At 61.6% G+C, this 25,736-nt stretch overlaps 3 protein-coding genes across 9 annotated transcripts in view; all 3 read right to left on the bottom strand.

The window, feature by feature from the left end:
* Positions 1–1,692: 1,692 nt before the first annotated feature.
* On the bottom strand, positions 1,693–11,965 carry EPHA2 (EPH receptor A2). 3 transcript variants are annotated; one of them, XM_040533797.1, is made up of 17 exons: positions 11,790–11,965; positions 9,059–9,126; positions 7,956–8,616; positions 7,331–7,486; positions 6,895–7,227; positions 6,692–6,816; positions 6,449–6,608; positions 6,257–6,356; positions 6,121–6,176; positions 5,893–6,021; positions 5,617–5,799; positions 5,398–5,459; positions 5,040–5,249; positions 4,643–4,792; positions 4,363–4,556; positions 2,724–2,879; positions 1,693–2,430 (listed from the first exon to the last, which is right to left on the bottom strand). In XM_040533797.1, exons 1-17 carry the CDS (start codon positions 11,863–11,865, stop codon positions 2,325–2,327), a joined length of 2,925 nt encoding a protein of 974 aa, XP_040389731.1. In that variant the 5' UTR covers positions 11,866–11,965; the 3' UTR covers positions 1,693–2,324. The 3 variants fall into 3 exon arrangements, with proteins under 3 accessions (XP_040389731.1, XP_040389732.1, XP_040389730.1); XM_040533798.1 differs by having other exon boundaries at positions 5,893–6,018; positions 11,790–11,950; XM_040533796.1 differs by having other exon boundaries at positions 6,692–7,227; positions 11,790–11,950.
* A 1,906-nt stretch (positions 11,966–13,871) lies between these two features.
* On the bottom strand, positions 13,872–15,694 carry CPLANE2 (ciliogenesis and planar polarity effector 2). Its single transcript, XM_040533831.1, has 6 exons — positions 15,611–15,694; positions 15,214–15,324; positions 14,743–14,895; positions 14,528–14,652; positions 14,296–14,432; positions 13,872–14,175 (listed from the first exon to the last, which is right to left on the bottom strand). The coding sequence occupies exons 2-6, from the start codon at positions 15,296–15,298 to the stop codon at positions 13,956–13,958; spliced, it is 720 nt and encodes a 239-aa protein (XP_040389765.1). The 5' UTR covers positions 15,299–15,324; positions 15,611–15,694; the 3' UTR covers positions 13,872–13,955.
* A 2,882-nt stretch (positions 15,695–18,576) lies between these two features.
* Positions 18,577–25,736, bottom strand: part of FBXO42 (F-box protein 42) — a 49,287-nt gene continuing 42,127 nt past the window's right edge. For all 5 annotated transcript variants that reach the window (XM_040533802.1, XM_040533803.1, XM_040533801.1 and 2 more), the window contains 6 exons: positions 24,137–24,290; positions 23,001–23,111; positions 22,264–22,360; positions 21,112–21,168; positions 20,537–20,653; positions 18,577–20,370 (listed from right to left, as the gene is read on the bottom strand). In XM_040533802.1, the coding sequence (XP_040389736.1) occupies positions 19,270–20,370; positions 20,537–20,653; positions 21,112–21,168; positions 22,264–22,360; positions 23,001–23,111; positions 24,137–24,290 (1,637 nt within the window). In that variant the 3' untranslated portion in view covers positions 18,577–19,269. The remainder of the gene's footprint in view (positions 20,371–20,536; positions 20,654–21,111; positions 21,169–22,263; positions 22,361–23,000; positions 23,112–24,136; positions 24,291–25,736) is intronic.

The following is a 25,736-nucleotide window of genomic DNA, read 5'->3' as shown; positions in this document are numbered from 1 at the left end:
CAGGGTCCCACAACAGGGTTGGCCAAGTACTCAAAAAGCCCCAAATCAGCCCAAAATCATGCTCTGATCTCAGCAACGGGGCCATTCCCCCCCCCCCCAGCCATCCCCCTTTAACGGGGCCACCAGCTTGGCTGTGCACCCCCCCCCCCCCCCGCAATCTCTGCAGAGCCCTATAATTATCAGCACCCTTATTTGCATAATTAGCCTTAATTATTGCAATTAAAGGTGGCGGGTGTTGTGCAACCCCCAGCTGCTGTCCCGGGGCCTTGGGGCCCCCCCAAGCCCCCTCCCCCCCCAGGCCCTTTGCCCCAGCGCAGGCGGTGCCGTGGGCTCCCCAAAGCGGGGTGCAGCGTTTCGGGGAGGGGAAGGCGCAGCAGACGCTAACGAAGGCGGCACAATTAATCCCGGGCATGCCCGAGCCCAGCCGGAGGAGAGGTGAAATGGGGTCAGCGCCAGGAGAACACCCAAAAAGCGGGGCGGGAGCTGGGTGCAGGCAGCCCCGGGGGGTGCGGGGGCCGGAGGTGCTGGGTGGGGTGGGGAAGAGGCAGCACCCGTGGAGGGTGCTCAGGGGGTTGAGGACACCCAGGGGTGACGGCACCACAGCACCCGCATCACTTGGGAAAGGTGCTGAGCGGGTATGGGGGCCACAGCACACCTGGGTGGTGCTCAGCGGGGTGAGGACACCTTAGGGTGATGGGACCGCAGCACCCAGGGAGGGTGCTCAGTGGGTTGAGGGCACCCTAGGGTGAGGGGAACACAGCACCCACAGCCCTCGGGAAAGGTGCTGAGCAGGGCATGGGGACCCTGACACCCACAGCACCCATGGGTGGCGCTCAGTGGGGCAAGGAGACCACATAGAGGGAACCACAGCACCCACGGGTGGCGCTCAGGGGGTCCCCCTGCCCCCAGCCCCCAGGGATGGGTCTCAGGGGGGTGAGGGGGCCAAGGGCAGGAGGGGACCACAGCACCCACGGAGGGTGCTCAGCAGGGTGCTGGGAACACAGCACCCACAGCACGGGGAAGGATGCTCCACGGGGCAGGGGGCCCGCAGCACCCGTATCGCCCACGGGAGGTGCTCAGGGGGGCCGAGGACAGCGCGGGGTGACGGAGCCCAGTGCCTGGGGGGGGCCTCAGTGGGGTGGGGACCCGCAGCACCCCCGGGGAAGCCCCCGCCCAGCTCCCCGTGCGTCACCCCCGCGGGGATCGGGAGTTTCACCGAAACTTCGCGCGGGGAGGGGAAACCGAGGCACGGCGGCACCCGGGCACCCGCCGGGCGGGGCGGCTCGCTGCAGGGCGCAGCGCCAAACAGAAAGTAAAAAAAGGGTAAAAAAAAAAGCACCCGACGGATGCTTTTGCAACCACCCCGCAACCACACGGCGTCGTCCCCCCCTTCCCCTTGTGGTTTTGGGGAAAAAAAATAAAAATTGCTTTTTCCGGCTTTTTTTCCCTACCCGGTTATTTGTAGGCACCGGGCAGCCGGCCCCGCTCGTGCTTAGCGAAATAAAAAATCCCAAATTCCTCAAGGGTTTGGGAGAAAGGAGGCCCCAGCTGGGAAATGCATGCAAACGCTTGCAAAATGCTTCAAAATCTTAAAACCGCCTTAAAAAAACAAAAATAAAAGCTTCCCCCCCCACCCAGCTCTACCTCCCAAACCCAAATCGCTGCTGGCAGCTGCCTGATGACACAGTTGTAGAAAAAGAGCACAAAAGTTTTATTCAAATCAAACTCACTTTCATGAAAATCCCATAAAATCCATTAAAAAGGGGGGGAAAAATACCCCAAACCTGCCCCCCTTTTTTTTTCTCTCCCCTATTATCTTCCCCAAATCTGAAACCTCTTTGATTTTTCCTCAATAAATATACAAAAATATAATAAATTACGTTAAAAAAACAAAAAATAAAAGAGGTAACACTGCTTATCAGCGTTAAGGTGGAAAAAACCCAACCCAGCGTCGGGAGAGGAATAAATAGGGGAAAAAAAGCAAAAATCGAGAGTTTAGGGCCAAGCCATCCACAAAGCATTCAGAAGCACCTGGCTCAGCCCTATTTTTTTTTCCTTGAAATGCAGAAAAAAAAGAGGAAACTCCCCCCTAATAAGGCCACCCCCCCAACCAAGTGCAGGCTTGAAATTTAATTTTTGTGGGGTTTCACACCCGTTTTGTCCTGGGGATGGCGATGCCCAAGTGGCAACATCCCCCGTGGGAAATAATATTATTATTAACAATAATAAAAACCTTAAAAATAATAAAAATAATAAATAAAGCGGCGGGGGGGGGGGGGGGGTAGGCTGGGGGTCTTCATTTTGCACGCTGGGGTACGTGGGGGTCAGATGGGGATGCCCCCGGTGCAGAGCTGCTCCTGCAGCCCCAGCAGGCTGTAGGCGATGCGCTTCTGGTGGCCGGGCAGGCGCACGCCGATCTTCTTGATGTCGCTGCGGGGAGGGAAGGGGGGCGTTACGGAATGAGGGAGGGGTTTTGGGGTGAGAACAGCCCCAAAAAGGTCTGGCCTGGAAGGGTGCTTGGGGGTGGTCCGATCCTGAGCGTGGTGGGGATGCGGGGGGGGTGGATCCTGCCCTAAACAGCCCCAGGGTGGATCCAGCCCCAAGCATCCCCCAGGGGCAAAGCCAGACCCAGACTTTACCCAGCACCAGATCCAGCCCCGAGCATCCCCTGGGGGCAGATCCAGCCCCGAGCATCCCCCATTTTGCGGGGCCCCAGGACTCACTCGCTGGTCATCTGCAGCACCTTCTCGATGGTGCTGTAGCCCGCGGCCATGAAGTGCTCGGCGTACTGGTGCATCTTGATGGACTCGAGCCACTCGGGCACCGAGCGGAAGGGGACGCCCTCGGAGCCGCTGGTGCTGGGCAGGCGGATGGAGACCCTGCGGGGACGGGGCCGAGGAGATGGTGTGACGTGCAGGGCAGGGCAGGGAGCAAACCCACGGTGCAGAAATGCAAGGATGAAAAACCATGCAAAGATAAAGAAAAGCATGTGAAAAAAAAAAAAGGAAGGCTGGAAAAAAAAAAAAAAAAAGGATGCAGGAACGGAAGGATGCAAAAACAATGCAGGAGGGCACAGGTTGGAAAGAAGTCATGCAAAGAAATGGAAGGATGTGGAAAAAAAGTAATGCAAAAAACAGTGGAAAGGCGCAAAGTTACAGAAAACAGTGCAAAAATGGTAAGCAGCAAAAAAAAACAAAAACACAAAAACAACCCACGCATGCGAACACAGTGGCAAAAGGTAAAGATGCTGAGATGCAAAATTTAGAAGTGACAGTGCAAAGATGCCAATGGTAAGGCAAAAGCCCAACTGTAAAAAAAAGGTAGAGCTACAATGCAGAAGTATAAAGCAAGTAATGGGAAAACATTATATATATATAAAAAAAAAAAGCAAAATGCAATGCAAAGTTTCCCAGGTGCCAAGATGTGAAAAAGAACGTGTAAACGTGAGGATGCAAAGAGTAATACAAAAAGTGGAAATGCAAAACAATAAGGCAAGAACGTTAAAAGGCAAGAAACAATGTAAAAATTGCAAATGTAAAAAAAAAAAAAAAGGAAGCTAAAAATGCAGATATACAGAAGGCAAGGATGCAAAAAAATGCAAAAGGTGAATATAAAAGCAATGCAAGAGTGTAAAGATGCAAAAAAAGAAGGCAGGAACAGAAAACTACATAAAGCAATGCAAAAGGCAAGGATGCAAAGAAAAAGCAGAAGAATGCAAAGATTCAAAAAGCAATGCAAGAATGCAAAGATGCAAAATCCAATTTAAAATTGCACAGATGCAAAGATGCCAAAAAGGCAAGAATGGAAAGCTGCAAAAGCAATGCAAGAATACAGAACTGCAAAAACCAATCTTAAACTGCAGATGCAAAAGAGTGTGCAAGAATGCAAAACCAGTGCAAAAAATGCAAAGATGCAAAAGAAGCATGCAAGAACGCAAAATTGCAATAAGCAAGGCGCAAATGCAAAGATGCAAAAGAGCAAAAGAGCACGCAGGAGTGCAACGCTACAAAGACAACACAGAGATGCAAAAGAAGCATGCAAGAATGCAAAGCTGCAAAAAACAAAGCACAGACGTGAAAGAGTATGCAAGAGTGCAAAGCTACAAAAACAGCATAAAAATGCAAAGATGCAAAAGAAGCGTGCAAGGATGCAAACCTGCAAAAAGAAAGGCACGGATGCAGAACAGCACAAAGAGTGCAATGCTGCAAAAACATCGCAAAGATGCAGAAGAAGCCTGCAAGAACACAAAACAGCGAGAAGGCAGAAACGCGGGGATGCAAAAGCGCGTGCAAGCCTGCACCACCTGCAAACTGCCCTCCCCTCCCTATTTTCCCCTCTCTCCTGCCCCTCCCCGCAGCTCACCGTGGGTCGAAGTCCGCCAGCGTCTTGAGTGACTCGGGGGCGCGGATGAGCTTGTCGAGGATGCTGACGACGTCGGCGAACTTGGGGCGCCGGCTGCGCTCCTGCTGCCAGCACTGCATCATCAGCTGGTAGACGGCGGAGGGGCAGTCCAGCGGGGCGGGCAGGCGGAAGCCCTCATTGATGGCCTTCATCACCTGCAACGGCGCATGGCTTGAGGGGCACGCCCCAAAAAAGCAAGGTCACCACCAAGAACAGGGGCCGGAGGGATACCTGCGCTCACCTCATGGTTGGAGAGCTCCCAGTACGGGCGCTCGCCGTAGGACATCACCTCCCACATGACGATGCCATAGCTCCAGACGTCGCTGGCAGAGGTGAACTTGCGGTAGGAGATGGCCTCGGGTGCCGTCCAGCGGATCGGGATCTTCCCCCCCTGTGCCACCACCACCAAAATTGTCCAGGTGCCAAGATGCGAGGAGGAACGAGGGGAGGAAAACAAAAAAAAAAAGTGAGGATGTCAAAAAGCAAGAAACAATGCAAAAATTGTGGTGGGAAAAAAAGGACGCTTAAATGCAGTGATGCCAAGGTTCAGAACGGAAGGCAAGAATGCAAAACTGCTCCAAAAAATAAAATAAATAAATAGCCATCCAGCCCCCCCCCAATCCCTCGGTGGCACTCACGCTGGTGGTGTAGGTGGCTTCGGGGTCATCCTCCAGCACCCTGGAGAGCCCGAAGTCGGACACCTTGCAGACCAGGTTGCTGTTGACCAGGATGTTGCGCGCGGCCAGGTCCCGGTGCACGTAGTTCATGTTGGCCAGGTACTTCATGCCGGCCGCGATGCCCCGCAGCATGCCCACCAGCTGGATCACGCAGAACTCCCCGTCTTTGTCCTGAAAGAGGAGAAACCGACCCCAAATCCTCCTCTTGCCCCTACAGAGACATGGCTGGGGCCGGGACCCGTCTCCCGTGGTGGATTTTGGGGCTGAAGCCCTGCTAATCCCACCCTGGGGCGATGGGATTCCCGCACGCATCACCTACCCGCAGGAATTTGTCCAGCGCGCCGTTTTCCATGTACTCTGTGATGATCATGAAGGGTTTGTCTGCAGAAAGAGAGCCAAAACGGGTCAGAAAACCTCAAAACCCCATGACTCCAAGCACGTGGGGGTGCATGTGAGAGCAGCACTTTTTGGCAGGCCTAGCAAGCTTGGTTTTTTTTGCAGGGAAGTGGTGGGATTTATTTGGAGGGGGGGGACTCACACTTCGAGACGACCCCCTCGAGGCGGATGATGTTGTGGTGGCAGAACTGGCCCATGATGCTGGCTTCGCTCAGGAAGTCCACCCGCTGCTTCTCCGTGTAGCCCACCTTCAGGGTCTTGATGGCCACCGGCACCTCCTTCTTGCCGCGTTTCAGGGTGCCCTTGTAGACCTCCCCAAATTCACCTGCCCAGAGGAAGGGGGAGGTTCAGAATCTGTCCCCTTCCGCCCCTCCCCGGCTTGGGGACAGGCAGGGGACAGAGCCCCATGGGGACCTACCAGCACCGATGACCTTCTGGCGGGTGATGGAGGACGGGGAGATCTCGGTGGTGAACTTGAGCATGGCTTGGTTGGGGTCTTCATAGGTGTGCGGGTCCACATAGGTCTTGAGGGGCTTCAGCTGGTCTGCTAAGGGGGGCAGCAGCTGTGTCACCCCTGACCTGTCCCCACTGTCCCACCTGTGTCACCACCGAGCCCCCACCCTGATCCCACCACCCCGGTGCTCACCAGACTTGGAGAAGTAGACGTCCTCAGGGGACTGGCGTGACCGCGAGCTCCTCCTCCTGCAGAAAAGCAGCATTTTGTCCCAAAATTCACCTCAGTGGGGGAAAAAATTTGGATTTTTTTTTTTTCCTCTCCTTACCTCCGGAGGACGTAGATGAGAGCGGCCAGGAGGAGGACGACAAAGAGGATGCCGGTGACTGAGCCACTGATGACAGCGGCAGATGCCATGGACTCGGCACCTGCAGGGACAGTTGGAGCCATGTGCACCCCATAGCACCCCCCAAAACTAACAAACCACCGACAACCCACCCCAAAAAAAACCACTCCTCACCCTCAGGCAACGTCTCGAACTCGTGCTCGGGGCTGAAGGTGCCGTGGCCGTCCTGGGTGAGCGCCTGGACCCGCACCACGTAGGCGGTGGCGGGGGACAGCTTGGGGATGGTGACGGAGGCACCCTCGCAGCGCAGCACCGAGTAGCTGTTCTCGTCCACCTGGGGAAGCAGGGACACGGTGAGGACGAGGGGTTTGGGGAAGGACACGAGGTGGGACGAGGATGGGACGCCGCTGGTGGCACCTTCTTGCTGTAGGTAACTTCGTACTTCCAGACCCGGCTCTGCTGCCGCAGCGGCACCGTCCAGGAGAGGACCAGGCTGGTGGCCGTCCGCCCGTCCAGGCTCACCGACGTCACCCGTGGTGGCTCTGCCATGGGGAAAGGGGTGTCATGGGAGGCGGTGGCACCTCCACAGCGGTGGTGGTGGGGACACCGGTGGCCCTTACCCGTCTGGTTGACGCTGATGCTGGCGGTGGCCACGCTGCGGTGGGCGCTGAAGGACGAGACGCCGTTGCGGGCTTCGACGGTGAAGGTGTAGTTGACGTGGGGCTCCAGGTCGGTGACCGTCACCCCCGTCCCTGCCAGCCCCCGGGGGGGCTGCGAGTAGCGGATGCCCCCATCGCAGGGCCGGCACTCGCCGCTCTCAGGCCAGCACTGCTCGCAGGTGACGCTGTAGGTGACGTCCTGCCGGCCGCCCGTGTCGGTGGGGGGGGACCAGCGCAGCTGCACGGCGGCCCCCAGCCCCATGGCCGTGACGCTGCCCGGGGGCGAAGGAGGACCTGGGGACACGGAGCAAAGCGGTGGCGGTGTGTGTGGGGTCAGGGCACGGAGGTGCCCCCCGCACCCCACGACCCACCCCCGTGTCCCCAAAACGCCACTCACGGGTGCACGGCGCGGCGGCCGGGTCGGTGGGGGCGCGGAAGTGCCCGTCCTCGCAGGGGCAGGCGGCAGCGGCGGTCGGGGCCGGCAGCGTGTGCGCGGGGCAGGGCTGGCAGCCGCTGGGGGACACCTCGGCCTTGAAGGTGCCGGGGGGACAAGCTGTGGGGGGCACACACACACAACAGGAAGGTCAGCGACCGGGTCCCTGTCCCCAGCCTGAGTATCCTCACCAGCTCCTGGGCACGCGTCACCCTCAGAGCATGTCAACTGGGGGGTTTGGGGGTGCTTTGCCTTATTGTTATCCACCGTGGGAGGGGGTGGACACCCACTATCAACCCATGCCTCCACTTGGGGGAATGGCCCCCCCAGCCCACCCCTCTCCACCTGACAAGCTCGGTGCACCAGTAATGCTCCAAGGGCCTTGAGGACGCTCCAAGGGTGCCTCCAGGGGTGTTGGGGATGCCCAAGGGTGCCACAAGTGTGCCCCAAGAGAGATGAAGGTGCCCAAGGGTGCCCCCGAGAGGGAGGGATGGCTTGCACGGCACGCACCAAGACAGGGCGCCCCCAGCCCCACGCCACCCCATCCCCAGCGTCGCCACCACTACCACGGATGCCCCCACATCCTCACCTTGGCACTGGTCACCCACGGCCTCGTAGCCGGCCCGGCACTGGCACTGCCCGATGGGCACCAGCCACTCCCCGTCCGCGTTGCAGTGCAGCGTCGGCGCCTCGTCGGCCACCGCGTCCTCCACGCAGGAGCCCCGCACCTCCGCCAGGGTCTGCGAGTCGGCGCCCGCCACCGTCTCGGGGAAGTGGGCCATGCCCCGCAGCACGGCCGGGCACGTCTTGTAGTAGATGCGGACCGAGAGCAGAGCCACGCAGGCGCCCAGGTCCTGGAAAGCCAGGTAGAAGCCTTTCCTCCGCAGCGGCCCCACCGAGCGCACCTCCACGTTGAGCTTGACGTTGCGGTTGGTGAAGTCGTCCTGCACCGTGATCTCGTCCGGGGCGATGGTGTCGATCTTCTTGAACTGCCGCTTCTGGAAGTTGGTGCCGTAGTCGACGTCGGACTCGGCGTAGTAGAGGTTGAAGGTCTCCTTGCAGGAGCCGCCGCCGCTGGGGAAGCTATTGCAGTCGCGGACAGTGAACTTGAGCTCGATGAAGACGCGCTGGGCCTCGCTGCGGTAGATCCAGTTGGTGCGCAGCCAGTTCTCCTGCTCACCCTCCAGCACGTTGCACACCAGGTACATGTAGATCTGCGAGTCGTTCATCATGTTCTGCAGCAGGTCCCACTGCGCCGCAGAGAGAAACGGGTCCTTGGAGCTGCTGTCGCTATGCCCCCTCGGGGGGAAACTGAGGCAGGAGGTACGATGCCCCCGGTCCTCAGGGATGCCCTTGTCCTCATCCCCATGGATGCCTCCATCCCCATCCCCGTGGATGCCCCTCATTCTCCATCCCCATGGCTGATATCTCCCTGTGGATGCTCCCCATCCCCATGGATAGTCCCACCTCCATCCCCACCCCCATAGATGCCCCTCATTCTCATCTCCATGGCTGATCTGTCCCCATGGGTAGTCCCATCTCCATCCCCGTCCCCATGGAGAGCCCCCGGTCCCCACGGATGCTCCCCATCCCCAGGGATGCATGCCCGCTCGCTTGCATCCTGATGGAGGGCCCCGTCCCCAAGGCTGCCCCCGTCCCCATCTGCAGCGTCGCCCCTCGCCGGGTGCTCACCCCTTTGCCGTAGGGCTGGGTTAGCCAGCCCAGCTCCCCCTGGGCCTTGGCGAAGTCCAGCAGGACGACTGTGGGGAGAGGAGAGGGCCGTTAGCAGGGTGAGCAGGACGCCAGGGAGATGCCACCAGGACCCACAGATGGCCCCAGTGCTCTCAGATGCCCTTGGGAAATGCAGACCCAGGGCCCATGGATGCCTTCAGGACCCACGGATGCCCCCCAGGAACCACAGATGTCACCTGCCTCTTGGATCCATGGGTGTCCTCCGGGACCCGTGGGTGTCCCCAGACCCGTGGAAGTCCTCAGGTTCCACAGATGTCCCTTGGACCCATGGGTGCCCACCAGGACCCACAGATGCCACTAACAAATCCAGATGCCCCCCAGGACCCACAGATGTCACCAGAACCTGCAGATGCCACCAGCACACCCAAAAGCCCCTAGCACCCAACATATCTGTCCCTGGCACCCACAGGTGTCCCCAGAACCCACATATATACATCCCTGAGACACGTGGGTGCCACCAATAAACCCGGATGTGTCTGGGACCCATGGATGTCTCAGGGACCTGGGGGTGCTCCAGAGACACACAGATGCCCCCAGGACCCACAGAAGCCCACCAGGACCTGTGCACACACCCCAAGGAAGCCACCAGGACCCACAGACGCCACCAACCCACCCAGATGCCCCTTGGACCCACGGATGCCCCCAGAAGCCCCTGGGACCCTGGGTGAGCTCAGGGCCCCCCAGCTGTCCATGGGACCCCCCCCACGTCACCACCCCATGTCCCCCTGGTGTCCCCCTGGGCCGGGCAGGACGCGGGGCTGGGGGAAGCGGCGAGCCCCGGCACGCCGAGGGCGGTGGCCGGATCCAGCACCAGGGCCAGGGGAGGAAGAGGAGGCCGCGGCCGGGGCGGAAGCGCCATGAATCAGCCCCAAGGAATGCGCCCGGCTTCATGCCCGACACGGCCCTGGGGGAGGCGGGGGGCTTTGGGGATGTGCCCCCCGGTGCCCCCCCCCCCCCCCTCGCCCCAGCTTTACGGGGCAGGTGCAGAGAACGGGGAACTTGTGACACGTCCAGCCCCGTCCCCCCACCGCCAGCCAGGAAGGATGCCGGGCACCTCCCGGCTTTCCTGCGGCTGGAATTCCCCCCAGAAAGCGGAAACACGGCAGGGGGGCAGTTCGTGGGGTCCCCCCCTGTGACACCCCCCCCCACACCCCCCCAAGCAGTGACTCAGGGCAGGGACCTGCGGCTGAGTCAAGAGGCGCAGCCAGGGTGCGCCCGCTGCCAGCGCCCTCGGCTGCCCCGCTGCCCCCCCCAGCCCCGCACCGCCGCTGTCACCGCAGCCCCCAGGCACCTGCATGGCCACGGCCACCTTCATCATCATCATCATCGTCACCGTGACCCCCATGTGCAGCCCCATTCCCATTCCTGTTCCCCCCTCGCCCCTACTCCGTGTCCCCAAACCCCCAACCCACAGGCACTGACCCCAACCGCGGCGCAGGATCCGGCCCCAGCCTCCCCTCCGAGGTCAAAGTTTCACTGAGGGGGGAGAACGGGGGGGCCCCAAGACCCCCCCCTCCCTGCCCCCCAAACCTGACACTTCACAACTGATCGCCCCCTGGCTCCCAGCCGCCGCCAAACTTTGCCGTCTTTTACCTGGTTTTGCCCCAAATCGCTCCTTACCCCTCCGAGCCCCCAGGAACCTGCCTGCGGATGCCCCGAACCCCCTCCCCGGCCCCGGCTGGAAGGGCGCTTGGGGTTTTCTTCCCCATTTTCCCGTTTCCCCTCGATTTCCCTTCCCCAGACACCCCCCAACCTCCCAGTTATTTGCATTCGCTGCGGTCGGGGCCGGATTCTTTCGCCCTTCGCTCTCCGAGAGTTTGTGGCTCCCCCAGGAAAAGAAACCCAACCTTCGCTTCCCCCACCCCAATTTGCCCAAAACCCCCCGAACTGATCCCAAACCACCCCGGGGAGCTCGGCAGGGGGGGTGCAAGGTGGGGGCCAGGGCGAAGCTTGTTTTTCCCAGCACTTTTTGGGTTTTCCTGACATTGTTCTCCAGCTCCGCGGCCGGATCCTGCCCGGGGAACCTTCCTTTAAGGTTTTTTGTTGTTGTTTTTTCGTTTGAATTTGGGGATTTTGGGGGCTGGATTTTTCAACTTTTGGCTGACTTCTGCCTCCACTCCGCCCCATTATTTTAAGGGGGTCGCAAGGGGGGGAGGGGGTCCCCACTTTCCACCCACCGGCTCCAGCATCGCTTTTTTTTTTTTTTTGGGGGGGGGGGGGGGCGGGGGGGGGAGGCCAGCCCGGCCGCGGGCAAGGAGCGGCCGCAAGCCCCCCGCTAGCGGCAGCGTTTTGCCCTTTTCGGCCTTTTTTCGCCCTAAAAAGAAGCGCTCCCGACCTTCTCCCCCAGGTCTCTCCCAGCCCCCGGTGCTCCCCTAGGGCTCACCCCCCCAACAAAAAAACCCCAAACCCGCTTTTTTTGGAGCTTTTTCCTCCCCCCCCCCAGTCCCCCGACCACTCTCCAGCTCCTTGCGCCGAACCCAAAAGTTGCCAAACTTCCCCCAAAAGCCGCGATGTCCCCGATCCCCGACCCCCAGCACCCTGCGAGCACCCAGGGGTGCGGTGGGGGGGGGGGTGCGGAGCCTCTCCGCAGCCCCCCCAGACCCAAGACCCCCCCCCCCAAAAAAAAAAAAAAAAAAAAAAAAAAAAAATCGGGGCACGGGGCCGCGCTCACCTTCCTTGGGGGCGGCGGGGGCGAGGAGGAGGAGGAGGGCGAGGAGGATGAAGGCTGCCGGGGGGGCCGCGGCCATAGCAGAGGTCGCGGGGTGCCCGGGGCGCCCCAGCTCCGCGCGAGCCCCGCGGGAGCGCCCCGCTCCTGTTCATTCATGCCCCGCTGACGTCACCCGGCCCCGCCCGCGGGAACGCGCGCGGCTGCCCTCTTAAAGGGACAGCGCCCCTCCGGCGCGGCCCGGCAGGGAACGGGGGGGACTCGGCCCTGGGACGGGGGGGTCAGGGGGGTCAGGGGGAGCTCCCAGCACCCCGGTTGGCCCTCCCAGTCCCTCCCAGTTCCCCCCACAGCTTTGGTTCCGGACCAGTGGTTTTGCGCCCCGTCTGGCGTGGATCATGTGTTGGGGTGCAAGGGGGGGTCCCCGCTTTGCGGCCGCATCCGGCCCCTCTTGTCCCCACCCACCCCCCAGTCCCTCCCCCCAAATTTCTGCATCCCCTCGGCTCCCCCAGCCCCGCGGTCCCCACGTTTGGCTCTGGGAGTTGCGCCCCCCCCATCAGCTCTGGCCCCGGCACCCAAGGGGTTAAAGCGGCCCCCGGCCCCCTCCCCCCCCCCTTTCATTCATGAAGCGGCGTGGGAAGAGAGGGGGGCGGCAGCCAATGGCGGAACGGGGCGTGGCCTCGCGGCTGGCCCCGCCCCCAGCGCTGGCGACGGGGGGGCTCGTCCGTCCGTCCGTCCGTCCGTGTGTCCGCCCCTGCGTCCGGCCTCCCGGCCCCCCGCCCTTCCGTCCGTCTGTCCATCTCCGCACCCCTCCGGTGGCCCCACGCCTGTCCCTCCCTCCACCTGTCCGTCCGTCCGCCCCACCACCCCCCCCCCCCCGGCCGGCCGGCCGTCCCTCTGTCCGTCCCCCCTTGTCCATCCGCCTGTCCGTCCGTCCGTCCGTCCGTCCACCCCCCCCCCCATCCGTCCGTCCCTCAGCTGCCCGTTCAGCTGGCCCCACGTCCGGCTGTCCGGCCCCACGTCCGTCAGTCTGTCCGGCTGCCCGCTCATCCCTCCCTCCGTCCCTCCGTCCGTCCCTCGCCGTGTCCATCTGTCCGCCCGTCCCTTTGTCCGTCCGTCCGTCCGTCCCCCCTCCCCCCCTCCCGTCCCTCTGTCCATCCACCCCCCCCCAAAGAGGCACCGAGGGGGTCGCCCCCCCCCCGCCCCCACCCTCCGGTGCCCCTCCCGCCCCCCCCCCCCGCTGCCCACCGGGGGGGTCCCCCCGGTCCCGCCGGTCCCCAGGGCGCCGGGCCGGGCCCTGCACTTTCTCCGCGGCGCTGCCGGCTCCACCGGCTGTGCCGGCCCCGCCGCTCCCCCCCCCGGCCGCGCCCCGGCCCCCCGCTGACCCCGGCCCGCCCCGCACCGCGCCCCGGGGCGCCGCCGCTTGGGGGGGGGGGGGGGGGGGGGGGGTCCGGGGGCGCTGCACCCCCTTTCCTGCACCCTCGGCTGGGACGAGGCCGGGCCAGAAATGGGGCTTCTCTGGGCTAAAACTAAGGGCGGTTTTCTGTAGGGCCTGGGGGCTGGGGGGGGGGTTGGCAGGGAGGTGAAGTGGCTGGGGGGTCCCTGAGCCCCCCCCCCCCCCCCCCCCGCTTTGGGGCCCCAAAACTGTGCCGAGGGTTTGGCCCCCCGGGATTTGGGGTGCCGGGAAGCGGTGGGGGAATGTGGGGGGCCAGGGGTGATGCTAGGGGGTCCTTCCCTGCGGGGGGGTCTGTGCCCCCCCCTGCAACTCCCAGCACCCCCCAGCACACTGCGGCAGCAGCACCCCCAGCCCCACTGTCCTGCAGCACCCCAACACCCCAACCCCCAGCACCCCCACCCCCATCGGCAGCATCCCCCAGAGCCCCAACCCCTTAGCGGCCTGAAGCACCCCAAATCCCGTCACCCCCATCCCCATCACCCCACACCCCCCTCACCCCTCTGGGGACAGCACCCACCACACCAGCGACCACCCCCCCCAGAGCCCCCCCCGAACCCCCGCCTCCCCACCCCACAGACCCCAAAACCCGGGGACCCCTCCCCTTCCCCCCAAAAACAACACCAGGGGACCACGGGGGTTGGAAAAGCATCGCTGTTTAATGCTGGGGGAGGGGGGGCAGACGCCGCAGTGAGGGGCTCCCCCCCCCAGCAAAGCGGGGTTCAGGTCGGGGGGGGCTCCTGCCCCTCGGGGGCGACGCCGGCAGCGATCTGGTCGCGTTCCCAGAGCCGCCCCACCAGGGCGTCGAGCAGGGGGGCCACCCGCGCCAGACCCCCCCGGCCCCCCCCGGCGCCCCCCGCCCGCAGCACCGGCAGCCCCCAGGTGCCCTCGAAGGCCGCCAGGTCCTCCTCTGTCACGTCGGCGTGGGCGGCCAGGTCGAACCTGGGCGCGGGGTCAAGGTCGACGGCCCAAAACCGGCACCCCGAAAATCCCGTGGGGGCGACGAAGCGCCCGATCTCACCCCACCACCACCCCCTTTGGCCCCCCCCCCCGGAAGGATACTTGGTGCCCACCACCACCCGCAGCAGGTCCTCGCCGGGGGCCACCACCCGCGCCAGCCGCGCCGGCAGCTCCTCGAAGGACGCGCGGTCGGTGAAGGAGAAGAGGAAGAGGACCGCGTCCGCCTCCTCCTTGCAGGCCTAACGGGGGGAGGGGGGGTACATCACGCACCCGTGTCTGCGCCCCCGCGGGGCCTCGGCCCGCACCCCCCGCGCGTCCCCCGCTGCGCGCTCACGGGCAGGATGTGGTCGAACTTCCTCAGGGCGCTCTCCCCGCAGTCCCAGAGCTGCAGCTGGAACATCACCGGGCGCTCGGCGCCGCGTGGCTTGGCCGGCCAGAACACGGTGCTGGCCTCGATGCCTGCGGGGTGAGGCCGGGCGAGTCCCCAGGGGCGCTGGGGGGCCCAGAGAGCCCCCCGCGAGAGCCCCCAGCCCCACGGCCCCGCCATACCCATGGTCTCGCGGTGGGCGGTGGGCGCGGGGGTTCCGGCCAGGGCGGCCACCAGCGTGGTCTTGCCCACGCCGCTCTTGCCGCACACGAAGAGCTTGTAGCGCGCCGTGGGCACGGCCAGCGCGGGCGGCAGCGTGGGGCGCTCCAGCAGGCCTGGGGGAACCATGGGGGGGGGGTCAGCCCGGTGTGGGGGTACCGGGGGTGGTGTGGGGGTAGTGGGGGTGGTGTGGGGGTACCAGACATGGTGTGGGGGTACTGGGGGTGGTGTGGGGGTACTGGGGGAGGTGTGGGGGTACCGGGGGTGGTGTGGGGGTACCAGACATGGTGTGGGGGTACTGGGGGTGGTGTGGGGGTACCAGACATGGTGTGGGGGTACTGGGGGAGGTGTGGGGGTACTGGGGGTGGTGTGGGGGTACCAGACATGGTGTGGGGGTACCGGGGATGGTGGGGGGGTACCGGGGGGGGGCTCACCGAAGACCCTGCGCTGGTTCTTGTGCAGGACGGAGGCCAGGTAGGGGCGGCCCGCGGGGGTCAGCAGCCAGCCCGGCTCCACCATGGCGGGCACGGGGACGGGGCCCAGGCCTGGGGGGCACAGGGGGGGCCCCGAGCCGTGGGGTTCCCCGCGCACCCCGTGTCCCCCCCCGCCAGTCCCAGGCCTCCCCCCCGTGGAATCCTGCCCCCCCCATGGGGTCCCCGCCCCCCCATGCTCTGTTCCCTCCCCCATGGGCTCTGCGCCCCCCCACGGGTCCCCCCCAAGCCCCCGTGTCCGCCCCTCCCCTCCCCTCCCCCCCGTGTCCCCCCCTCGGTGTCCCCGTGCCCCCCCCGGTCCCACCGCGGCCCCTTTAAGGCGCGGTGTCCCCGCCCTCACCTGCCGCCGCTGCAGCCCCGGATGACGTCACACGGGGGCGGGGTCACGGCTCGGCCCCGCCCCTACCGGCAGCGGCGCATGCGCAGGGGGCGCGGGGTTGTGCAGGGGAGCGGCGGGGGGACCCCAGGGCTGGGGGAGGGGTGGTCCTATGGGGGTGGGTTATAGGGGCACTGCCCTGTGGGGTGTAGGAGCCCCGGAGCTATGGGTTATGGGAGCGCAGCCGTATGGGATATAGGAAGCCCAGAGCTACGGGTTATAGGGGCACTGCCCTATGGGATATTGGAATCCCAGAGCTGTGGGTTATAGGGGCACTGCCCTATAGGCTGTAGGAAGCCCAGACCTATGGGTTATAGGGGCACTGCCCTATGGGATATTGGAATCCCAGAGCTGTGGGTTATAGGGGCACTGCCCTATAGGCTGTAGGAAGCCCAGACCTATGGGTTATAGGGGCACAGCCCTATGGGATATTGGAATCCCAGAGCTATGGATTATAGGGGCACTGCCCTATAGGCTGTAGGAAGCCCAGAGCTATGGGTTATAGGGGCACTGCCCTATGGGATATTGGAATCCAAGAGCTGTGGGTTATAGGGGCACTGCCCTATAGGCCATAGGAAGCCCAGAGCTATGGGTTATAGGGGCACTGCCCTATGGGATATTGGAATCCAAGAGCTGTGGGTTATAGGGGCACTGCCCTATAGGCTGTAGGAAGCCCAGAGCTATGGGTTATAGGGGCACTGCCCTATGGGATATTGGAATCCAAGAGCTGTGGGTTATAGGGGCACTGCCCTATAGGCCATAGGAAGCGCAGAGCTATGGGTTATAGGGGCACAGTCCCACAGGCTCCAGGAGACCCCAGAGCTATAGGCTGGGGTGCAGCCCCACCGGCTCCAGGAAGCCACAGAGCTGTAGGTTGAGGGCGCAGCCCTATAGGCTATAAGAACGCCAGAGATATGGGTTATGGGAGCACAGCCCTACGGGCTCCAGGAGACCCCAGGGCTGTAGGTTGGGGGGACGCAGCCCTGTGGGGCCCCCAGCCCTCCACGTTGCGGCAGTGCAGCCCTGCAGGCCGTGGGACGCCCCAACCCCGTTGGCTATGGGGTCCCCACCCCACAGGCAGCGGGACCCCCCCGAAGCTGCGGGTAATGGGGCACGGCAGCCCCATAGGCAGCGGGGCCCAAGGGGTGCCCCGGTGGCTGAGCACCCCCCCCACGGGAGCCGTGTGCCCCCAGCCCTGCCTTGCTGCCAACCAGGAGCCCCAAAAGCTGCTCTTTTCACCCCAAACTGTCAGGGAGGACATCAGGCGCATCCCTCCGCGGCGCGTCCACCCGCACACCCCCAAGCACAGGCGGCAGCCGTCCGTTTCTTCAGTTTTTATTTGTTAAACCGCTAAAAATTCATCCAGGAAGGGGGAAAACATAAAAAAAAATAAATGTACACAGATTTAAATATCACCGAAATCACTTCGCGTTCCTACGCGCGGCCGAGCCTCCAGCGCCGGGGGGACCTGAGTGGCGGGGGGACCTCACAGCACCAGCGCCGCTGGGGAAAACGGGGCCGTTTCCGAGGAATTTATCGTTTCCGAGGACTTTATCGCAAGAACATGCCTTCCTGCGACGCGCAGGGAGGGGAGGGCGGTTTTGGGGCCGGTTGAGGGGGATTTGGGGCTGGTGGAGGACGCAGGGCGCAGGCGGCACGAGGACCGATGGCCCCTCGTGGGGACGCCCCGAGCTCACAGCCGCGCCCACCGCCAGCGGCCCCAAATTCCCGCTTTGTTTCGCTCCGGGGGCGATGCCAGGACATGCAGGCAGGAGGGGAACGCGCCGGACATCGCGGTGGGCGCTCCCGAGGCGCGGGGAGGATTTCAGCAGAGGTCTGTCACCAAACGGTGCGCACAAGGCATCGCCCTCCCCCGGGCCCTGCCCCAGCCCCAAGTGGCTCGCAGGGCTCCCCGGGCCCCCTTTTAGCGGGGCGGGGGGATTTGGGTAGAAAGCATCCAGCCCTGACCCCTCCCGGGGACGCGGCTCCGACGAGCCAAAGCCAGCAAAGCTCGGTGGGCACGGAGAAGGACGGGGACCACGTCATGGCACTGCCGGCGGGCCGGGCTGCGGTTTGGGGCGAGTTTCCTACTTCTCAGCTATTTCAGGCGTTGGGTGAGAGATGCCGGCAGTTGCCAGTCCTGGGCACGCGCTGTTGACCAAAACTGAGCAGAATCTGCCCATTTCACCCCCCCATCTCGAGCTGGAAAGGAAGGAAGGAAGGAAGGAAGGAAGTTTGTCCCAGACGGACACACAGGTTCAATCCATTTGGATTTTTCTTTGTTTTAATCTTTGCGGAAGGAGGCACATGCAAAGATGATTTTGTTACTGCTATCAAGGCTAATGCCGGCCCACCCTGCCGCTCACATGCTCAAGGTTACCGATATTCATCGTTTTGGCTGGAAAGAAAAGCGTTCCCAGGCTATGAGGTGCTGCTTTCAGCGAGCGCAGAAAAGCTGTGTACGTGTTTGGGCCGTCCACGGACATGGAATCTCCGAGCCTAAAAGGGCCTGGGCAGCCAAATCTCTGGTTTGGTGGAGCAACGTGATTTTTGGAGCAAACTGTTTTCTGCTGTGTGGGATCCAGAACGATGCTGAACCCCCCACGCAGCAGCCGGAGACGTCAGATGGTGAAATCGGGTCGGGATCTTGCAGGAACCACCTCCCCACCCCAAATTTCTGAGATTCGGACCCGGTTTCAGCACGTCCTCAGAGCGCGGCACCGAGCCGGGGCAGAGCAGGGGCGCTCCATCTCCGCCGAGGCGCACGGAGGGACAGCAGCTGCCTTGCGCCGCTGCTTCGAGCGTTCCCAAACACGTACTCACTGCGCCGGCAGCTCGGCTCAGCCTGCCGGGAACGCGCAGCGCCACAGATCCAGCACCGAGGCTGCCAGGCAAGGAGGCGAGGGCTGCGAAAGCAAGTCCTGCCCATCCGATCCTCATTTTTTTTTTTATTTTTTATTTTTGGCATTTCAACGCAAAACTGTCCTTTCTTCCTTCTTATGGTCCTGCACGGAGGACAGGAACGAGACTGTCAGGCCAAAGGGGTGAGAGGCAAAAAAGGCATCGTGTTTGTTTGGAGCAAAGGTCACAACTTGCAGTGCTGGAAGCTTTCTGTTCAGGTATTGCTGTTATGTTCCTCACCGAGCCATACTTGAAGCGTGGGAACAATCAGTGCACACGAGCTAACAGCCTCCTGTCTGCAGGTATTGAGCTGGTTCTTATAAAACCACCGCTACTCGTGTTCCACAGAGTTTCAGAGATACGAGGCCTCTCAAACCCCTGGAGAAGAAAACAAACAAACAAAAAAACCTCAAGAGGCTACGGGATGGCAGGCTTCCTACCTGCTCACCCTAAATCCTTGGCCTAGGTCACAGCAGAGAGCTCCTGCGTGAGCACAGCAACGTGGATCCTACGGGCAGGGAGCTCCCTCCCTACTTGTAAACACGATTCACTTAACTGGGGTCTTACTGGGAACGGGCGGGCAGCACTGGAGGTTTGCTTGGACTTTATTGGTTTGTTGTGCCCTAATTCACAGTTTGAATGCCTGCGCGACAGACTTTGAAAGGAGAGGGAGAGCCCCGGGGAGGGAGGGGAGGTGGTGGTGGTGCACAGCTCGGGCCACATTATCTCTTTGCTCGCACAAAGTACAAGGCATTTGTTTTGGGATAGTACTTCACGTTCTGTTTCTTGTCCATGAGGCCGCCGAATATGATCAGCTCCCCTCTGCCCTGCACCACCGTGTGCAGGCTGGTCTCGGGCGGCCCCACCACGGAGCTGCTACTGAACACTTTCCATTTGACTCGTCCCTTCTCCTTGGTATCTTTAATGTCCAGCACGTACATCTGCATGGGCTTGCAGTTCATGCTCTGGTACAAGGGCTTCCCCACGTTGAGGGACTGCGGAGGATGGTGGCCCAGGCGGCGGGCGATGGGCGGCAGGGAATGGCCCTCGCCTTGGGTAGGGCCCGGCCGCGCCTCGGCACCCGCACCCTGGCTGCCTGGGGACCCCGGCGAAGCCACGAGGGGGGGGCTCAGGGCGGCAGAAGCCGAGGCGCCTTTGGAGGACAGGGCTTTGACGGCCTCCAGGCTCCTGCGGAGCGCGCCGGGCGAGACAGCCCCCGGCAGGGAGCCGGTGACGTGGGGCGGCGTGTGGATGCCGTTGGTCTGCTCGGGGGGGTTCCTCGCGCTGGCGCCGAGCGTCCTGCCGTCCGCACCGTCCGTCTGGCAGACGACGGAAGCCGGTTTCTGCTCCCAGCTCAAGTCGATGGACCCCAAGCGCAGGTCTCTCTGCTCCGGCAGCGAGCCCCGCCTCGGCGCCAGGGCGAGCCCGGCTTTCAGCTCACAGCCTTCAGCGGCTCCGGGCGTGCTGGGCGACACGACCTGCACGGGGCTGTCCAAGGAGGCGCCGCCGGCCGCAGCGGCTCCGGGCGATAAGCTCCCCCCGTTGAGCACGGGCGAGCTGTCGCCTCTGGCCGGGGAGAGGCTGCCCTCCCGCGATCCCGAGGGCGTCTGCCGCTGCGCTCTGGGCCGCAGGGTGCCCCAGCGGCCGTTCACGCAGGGAGCCTCGTCCGTGTTCCTGACGGGAGACTGGGAGCGGTACTCCCGCGTTTCGGGCACCAGGGCGGGCGGCGTGGCGCTGATGGGAGAGGGGCGAGAGTTCAAGCTGGGGCTGAGCGGGGCTCTCCCGCTGGGAGCCTGGCTGAAGACCACGACGCACTGTCCCACCTGGAGCAGGGGAGAGGAGGTAACGGGTTACAACTGCAGGGTGGCCCTTGGAGCTCCGGGGAGGGAACTGGGGCAAAAAGGAAGGGGTTTGGGGCATCCTGGGCAAAGGCCTACAGGGGTAAGTCGGACCAGAGACCCCGCTGCCTCCGTCCCAAGCCAGACTCACCCGGCAGGCAGGATGGCACCACAGCTCCGGGGCTCCGTGGTCTTCGTTCTCCACCTTGAGCGGCTGCCACGTCCAGGGGTTCGCGTGCATGTGCAGCAGCCAGGCGTCTTTGAACAGCTGGGAAGAAAAGCGTGACAGATGCAGGAGAGCAGCTTGCTGCCGGGATCATCCCATCGGGGGCAGAAACGGTGCCGTGCAGCTGCCTCGCTGCTGCAGACAGAGGCACGGTGAGCTGACTGGGATCTGAGCACCCAGGGGTGACTACACCCTACTGTGGCCATGGACAAGTCCCTTCATCCACTTCTTCTGTCCCAGTACAAAATCAGGGACAATTCTTCCAGTTAACCTCAGCGAGCTGCTCTGGTAACTCCCGGGGTGCTTTTCGTTAACAAAAGGCAGCTCCAGCAGAAGTAGCAACTTCTTTGGGAAGTCTACACCAGGAGTTCTAGGTTCGCAGGACAAACTGCCACCCAGGTAACGCGCAGAGCCCCCCGCTGCCCAAGCCAGCACCCGGGACTCACAGGCACAGCAGGATGCGTGTGGCTTTGTGCCCCTGCTCCCTGCAGGATACTTACTGCGTTGGGACCACCACAGCCACCAAGGATTAAAATGGTTTCGTCGTCGATTACAATCTGTGGAGGGCAAAGCGGAGCGTTTCAGACCGGGAAGGATGCGAAGCCGTCCCTCGTGCTCTCGGCAAGGCCTCTGAGTGCAGAGCTGGGTTACGGCTTCTCAGCAGCACAGATGCTGCTGAATTTTGTCTGCCTGGGGATGAGGTGTGGAGCCAGGATGGAAAGCCGGTTTTGCTGGGCCCAAGGCAAAGCGGGATACAGAGTTCGCCCCACTGCCTTGTCCCAAATGGCTCATAAGCCGGTCCCTTTTACAGACGAGAGCAGTTACCGTCCCTGAAGCTGAGCAAACAGCAGAGGACTCAGTGCTCCTCTTCCCAAAAAGGGTGAAAGGACCATCTGGAAAGCCACAGGCTTGTAGCAACGTGCGTTAGATGCTCACAGTGGGTAACTAGTCCCCTCCTCTCCCTTTCTTTGGATGGAGGGAAAGCCTCTTTCATGCATGACCTGATTTCTTTGGGGTGCTTCCATCCAGCTGAGGCCAGTCAGGCACTAGGCATCCCTGAGTGTCCTCCTGGGGACTGTGAAGGGGAGGCAGGGCTGCCAGCTGCGGCAGACACCTGTGTTGAGCCAGGTGACTCCCACAAGCTCCCTGCCCTGGGCAAGCACTAAAACAGGCACTAAAACAGGCACCACCAGACCCATGCACTCAGCGGGTACAATCTTTAGTCACCTGAACCAAGGATCAGGAGACGGGAGCAATTAAAAGGGCCCCCAAGCAAAACCAACATGTGATAACACTTCATTGATCTTAAACGCCACGGGGCTTGGTAGCTGTTTCTCTTCTGATGGGTAAAACAGCAATTTGTTTTCTAGAAATGCTCATTACGGTTCTGAGTCATGTGCAAGACACAGCGCAGTATCTACCGGAGCGTTAGGGAGATTAAAAATGCAATCTCACAGAACAGCTGGGCTAGAGAAAACAAGGGCCTGGCGGGCAAAAGACTGCAAAGGTAACTTAGAAATGGGGCACTAGCTTTCGGACGACCCACAGAGAGCTGCCTGGAAGCTGGAAATTCAGCTGTGCCTGGTTTCTGTCGGGTTTATCTTTGGCAGTGCATGCTGCCGTGGAGCTGAGTCAGTGAAGGAGAGCATCACCTGAGACTGGCCACCTCGCGGGTGAGGGCTGGGCCCAGAGATGTTTGGCTTGGACCAAGCCCACTGCTCGAGATCCAGCACCCAGACGTCGTTGCTCCTGCGGGGATGAGAGAAGAAACACTGAGCCACAGGTACAGCGCTCAGCTCAAGTCCCAAACAAGCACCTGGCTGCAGTGTTCCTGGTTCCTGACGGCACAACCAGGCCCTCAGGGGCTTCAAAATGCTGATTCAGGGCGGAGGTTTTATCACAGAATCGGTTTTCTGCAGGCTGGTGCCTCGAGGGAATTTGCACCGGGAGGTGAAAGGTGCAGCAAGCCAGCAGGCAGACCCCGCAGCGGGCCGGCAGCGAGCACCAGCCCAGCGGTGCGCGAGGGCAGGCAGGGTGAGCAGCCAGGATGATCTCAGACTCCTCCGATCAACACACGGATCTGCACCCGCATGTGACCTTCCCACACGCCTCACCTCCTCTCGGCTGCCCCAGTTCAGGGCCCTGCTCTGAGAGGCGCTGGCAGCGCTGAGTCACGCTGCGCTGCACAGACAACCACGGCGGCACGCTTATCTGCAGCCCGGGCAGTCGCACCGAGCTGCTGGTGCTGACTGCTGCACAGGGATCCTGCTGAAAAGGGTCTCGCAGCCCAGCCCCTCGGAGGTTTCTTTCCGAACTGCTATCCCACGGCCACCACAACACACTCCTTGCTCGCAGGACAACTCGTCAGACGCCTTCGCTCCACGCTTACATTTGCCGAGATCCCAGTGAGCCTCCGAAGACGATCATTTTGTCTTCGATGACACAGGAGGAGTGTCCTGCCATGGGAGGGGGGCCATGGGTGGTCACGATGCAGTTCCACCTGGGGGAACAGGGAGGAAGACATTCAGCACCGGGTCAGAAAGGATGGTCCTGGATGAATGGCAAAATGAAAAATGCCATGGGCCAGCAAAGTCCTCGAGAAAGCATTACAGAGGAAAACCTCAGGGAAAACCGACAAAGATCCAAATAATAACGAAACTAATTAGAAGTACTAATGTGCTCGACATTTTTAAAACATGACAAAGTCACAAGGCCAAGTTGGAAATATCGCCCCTTTCAATTAAGTTTGCCCTGAATTATTTCCAACGCGGTTTAATTACAGCGTTCTAACGACACTGCCCAGAAGTGCATCGGATAATTGACACTTTTGATGATTAAAAGTTCTCAATGAAAGAGGAGCAAGAACCTTCACTGCTTTGATACAGCATTTGCTCCTTTCTCACACAAGCATCAGTGAGAAAGTGTGGTCTAAAATCAGCTGGATGCTGTTTAAAGGGAAAATTCCTGCCACCTCCTCGCTCGCTGCTGGAGCTGCAGAGGCAGAGAGGTTTCTACAACAGCACAGACACCTGCTTTATCGCCTTTCGCCTGAATTTCGGATCACCACCAAAAAGCGAAACCTCCAGGAGCTAAGGCTTTCTCCCTTACTTTCCTCAGGCAGACCTCAAGCTCGCAGCCAGATGAGTTACGCGCCGGGAATATTCGCACCCAGATTTCCGCCCGCCCCGAAGATGTTCCAAAGAGCACTGGGGTGGTGCTGGCAGGCTTTCGGTACAGGTCCAGAGCAACACGGAAGCGAGCACCACCCAAGAGGTGTCAGACAGCAGTGCGTGCGAGTCTCCGGGCCCGAGCAGCGATGCCTTGCCTTCCTTTTGTTTGAAAGGGAGCCTCGCAGACACGCCGGGCTCAGCCACACCTTGGCACCCACGAACGCGCGCAGCTCCCCTGTCCCTACCAGCCAGTCCCGGCGGGCCTGCGGAGACGCCTCGGGCACCTCTCCAGCTGCGCTGCAGACACTTTTTCCAGGGCTCAAAGCCCGTGCTTCGAATCCAGAGGTTCTCTTACCAGTTTTTGGAGGGCGAGTACGTGTGGATTTCATCGAAGAACCTCTCCGGCTGGTGCAGAGGGTAAGGGCTCGGCCGCGTCCACCCACCGAACAGCACGAGCAGGTCCTTGTAGACCACCAGCGTGGCGCCGGCCTTGGGAGAGGGGTACGAACCTGGGCAGGGACAGAAAAGGGGACGGTTTGGAAGCCACGCTCGAACACAGGCATCAAACCCTACAGGAGTTTTACCGAAGTGAGACGACGTGGAGGCTCCACCTTTGAAAAAAAGCAGCAAAGAAGGCAAAATTAGAGTTGGGAGCCTGGGAAGAAAACTGCTGCCAATTTGTGTCATTGTAATTAGTAGGAGCCTGAAAGCACATTTCATGTATGGCAAAACATCTGTCAGTCACTGGCAGGAAATTACTAGCTTTCTAACATATCCCTTTAAATTATTGCTTTAGCACTGAATAAAAGCAATAATTACCTCCAAATACCTACTAACTTCTCCCCAAGGACGGAGTGAGAATGAATACTAATTCTAACACATCCGGCGTTGCTCGTGGCAGATCGCTTGGGAGCTCCGAGGCGGCAGCAGAAACCCAATCCCGTTTTCTCAAAGCGGCACAATCAAACCCAGAGCGCTTTGCTGCGGGAGTTATCAGCCCCTCCTCGAGTTCGCACAAGGCAGCGCTCCTCCAAAAATCATCGAGGGATTTTTGCCCATCCGGCTGGAGGCTTGAAAGGCTTTGCTCAGGCCGGGCACCTCCCGAGCAGGACCGCCGCGTGCAAAAGCGAGACGCGGCCTCCTGCTGTTGCGATGCCCTGTGCTCAGAACGCACATCCCGAGGGTTTTCCCAGGACGCGGCAAGGCACTGATCTCACCTCTCAACCCACCGCCGGTGTGCTGCGAGCGCCCTGCCTGCAGTCCGTGCCCCGCACCTCTCCGACCGACCGAGAAAGGATCTCTCACTTGGGTGGCCCTTGGCTAGCTCAGGGCAGGAGCGACTTCAAGTGAAAAGCGTCTTCTCAGGGGCAGCTCTCAAAGGGCCCGATCCCTTTGAAGCTGTCAGAAACGCAGCCGTGGTCCCACTGCAAAAATACTGCCCCTGCCTGCTCCAGCAGCCAGAGGGGCTGTGTTACCACCTCGCTGCAGCCTCAGACGTTGAAGTGGGCAGACACGAGCATCCCCCTTCCCATGGCCATCACAGCAAGCAGGTTCCTCCCCTTCTGCAGGCACGCTTTCAGCTGACCCTGAATATATCACCTGAAAGCGTCACCCAAACCAGGGACGCGCGGGACCAGGGGCAACCCAAGGGCAAGGCTGCGCACGTGGCTGTAGGAGCACCGGCACCCTCTCCAAAAGGCTGAGATAACAAAGTGACCGCTCTTCTCTGATGTCCTAATAGGACTGGGAGAAGCATTTTTAGCAGGTAATGACATCCAGAACCGAGACTATTTTTAAAAGAAACCAGAGCAGCTATTTTAAGATGCTGCAGCTGAGAAAAGCGATTCGATTGTGATGGGTTCCAGGTGGTGGGTGGTAAAAGCCAAGCCAAAAAACAACCCCCAGCCAAGCACAAAAGAGGCTCAGGGGCTTTGCTGCCACCTTTCTCTAGGGAC

This window comes from Cygnus olor, chromosome 21 (assembly GCF_009769625.2).
Source record: "Cygnus olor isolate bCygOlo1 chromosome 21, bCygOlo1.pri.v2, whole genome shotgun sequence".
Taxonomy (NCBI): Eukaryota; Metazoa; Chordata; class Aves; order Anseriformes; family Anatidae; genus Cygnus; species Cygnus olor.
This window is presented reverse-complemented; position numbering and strand designations above follow the sequence as displayed.

What these genes read in the sequence shown, in the direction of transcription:
- EPHA2 (XM_040533796.1), bottom strand. Translation starts at nt 11,865, where the DNA reads ATGGCCGCGGCCCCCCCGGCAGCCTTCATCCTCCTCGCCCTCCTCCTC. An exon ending in GGGAGCTCTCCAACCATGAG is followed by an intron (nt 4,557 to 4,642) that starts GTGAGCGCAGGT and finishes GCGCCGTTGCAG; the next exon opens with GTGATGAAGGCCATCAATGA. An exon ending in CTGGCGGACTTCGACCCACG is followed by an intron (nt 2,880 to 4,362) that starts GTGAGCTGCGGG and finishes CCGTCCCCGCAG; the next exon opens with GGTCTCCATCCGCCTGCCCA.
- CPLANE2 (XM_040533831.1), bottom strand. Translation starts at nt 15,298, where the DNA reads ATGGTGGAGCCGGGCTGGCTGCTGACCCCCGCGGGCCGCCCCTACCTG. An exon ending in GAACCAGCGCAGGGTCTTCG is followed by an intron (nt 14,896 to 15,213) that starts GTGAGCCCCCCC and finishes TGGTTCCCCCAG; the next exon opens with GCCTGCTGGAGCGCCCCACG. An exon ending in CGCCCACCGCGAGACCATGG is followed by an intron (nt 14,653 to 14,742) that starts GTATGGCGGGGC and finishes CTCACCCCGCAG; the next exon opens with GCATCGAGGCCAGCACCGTG.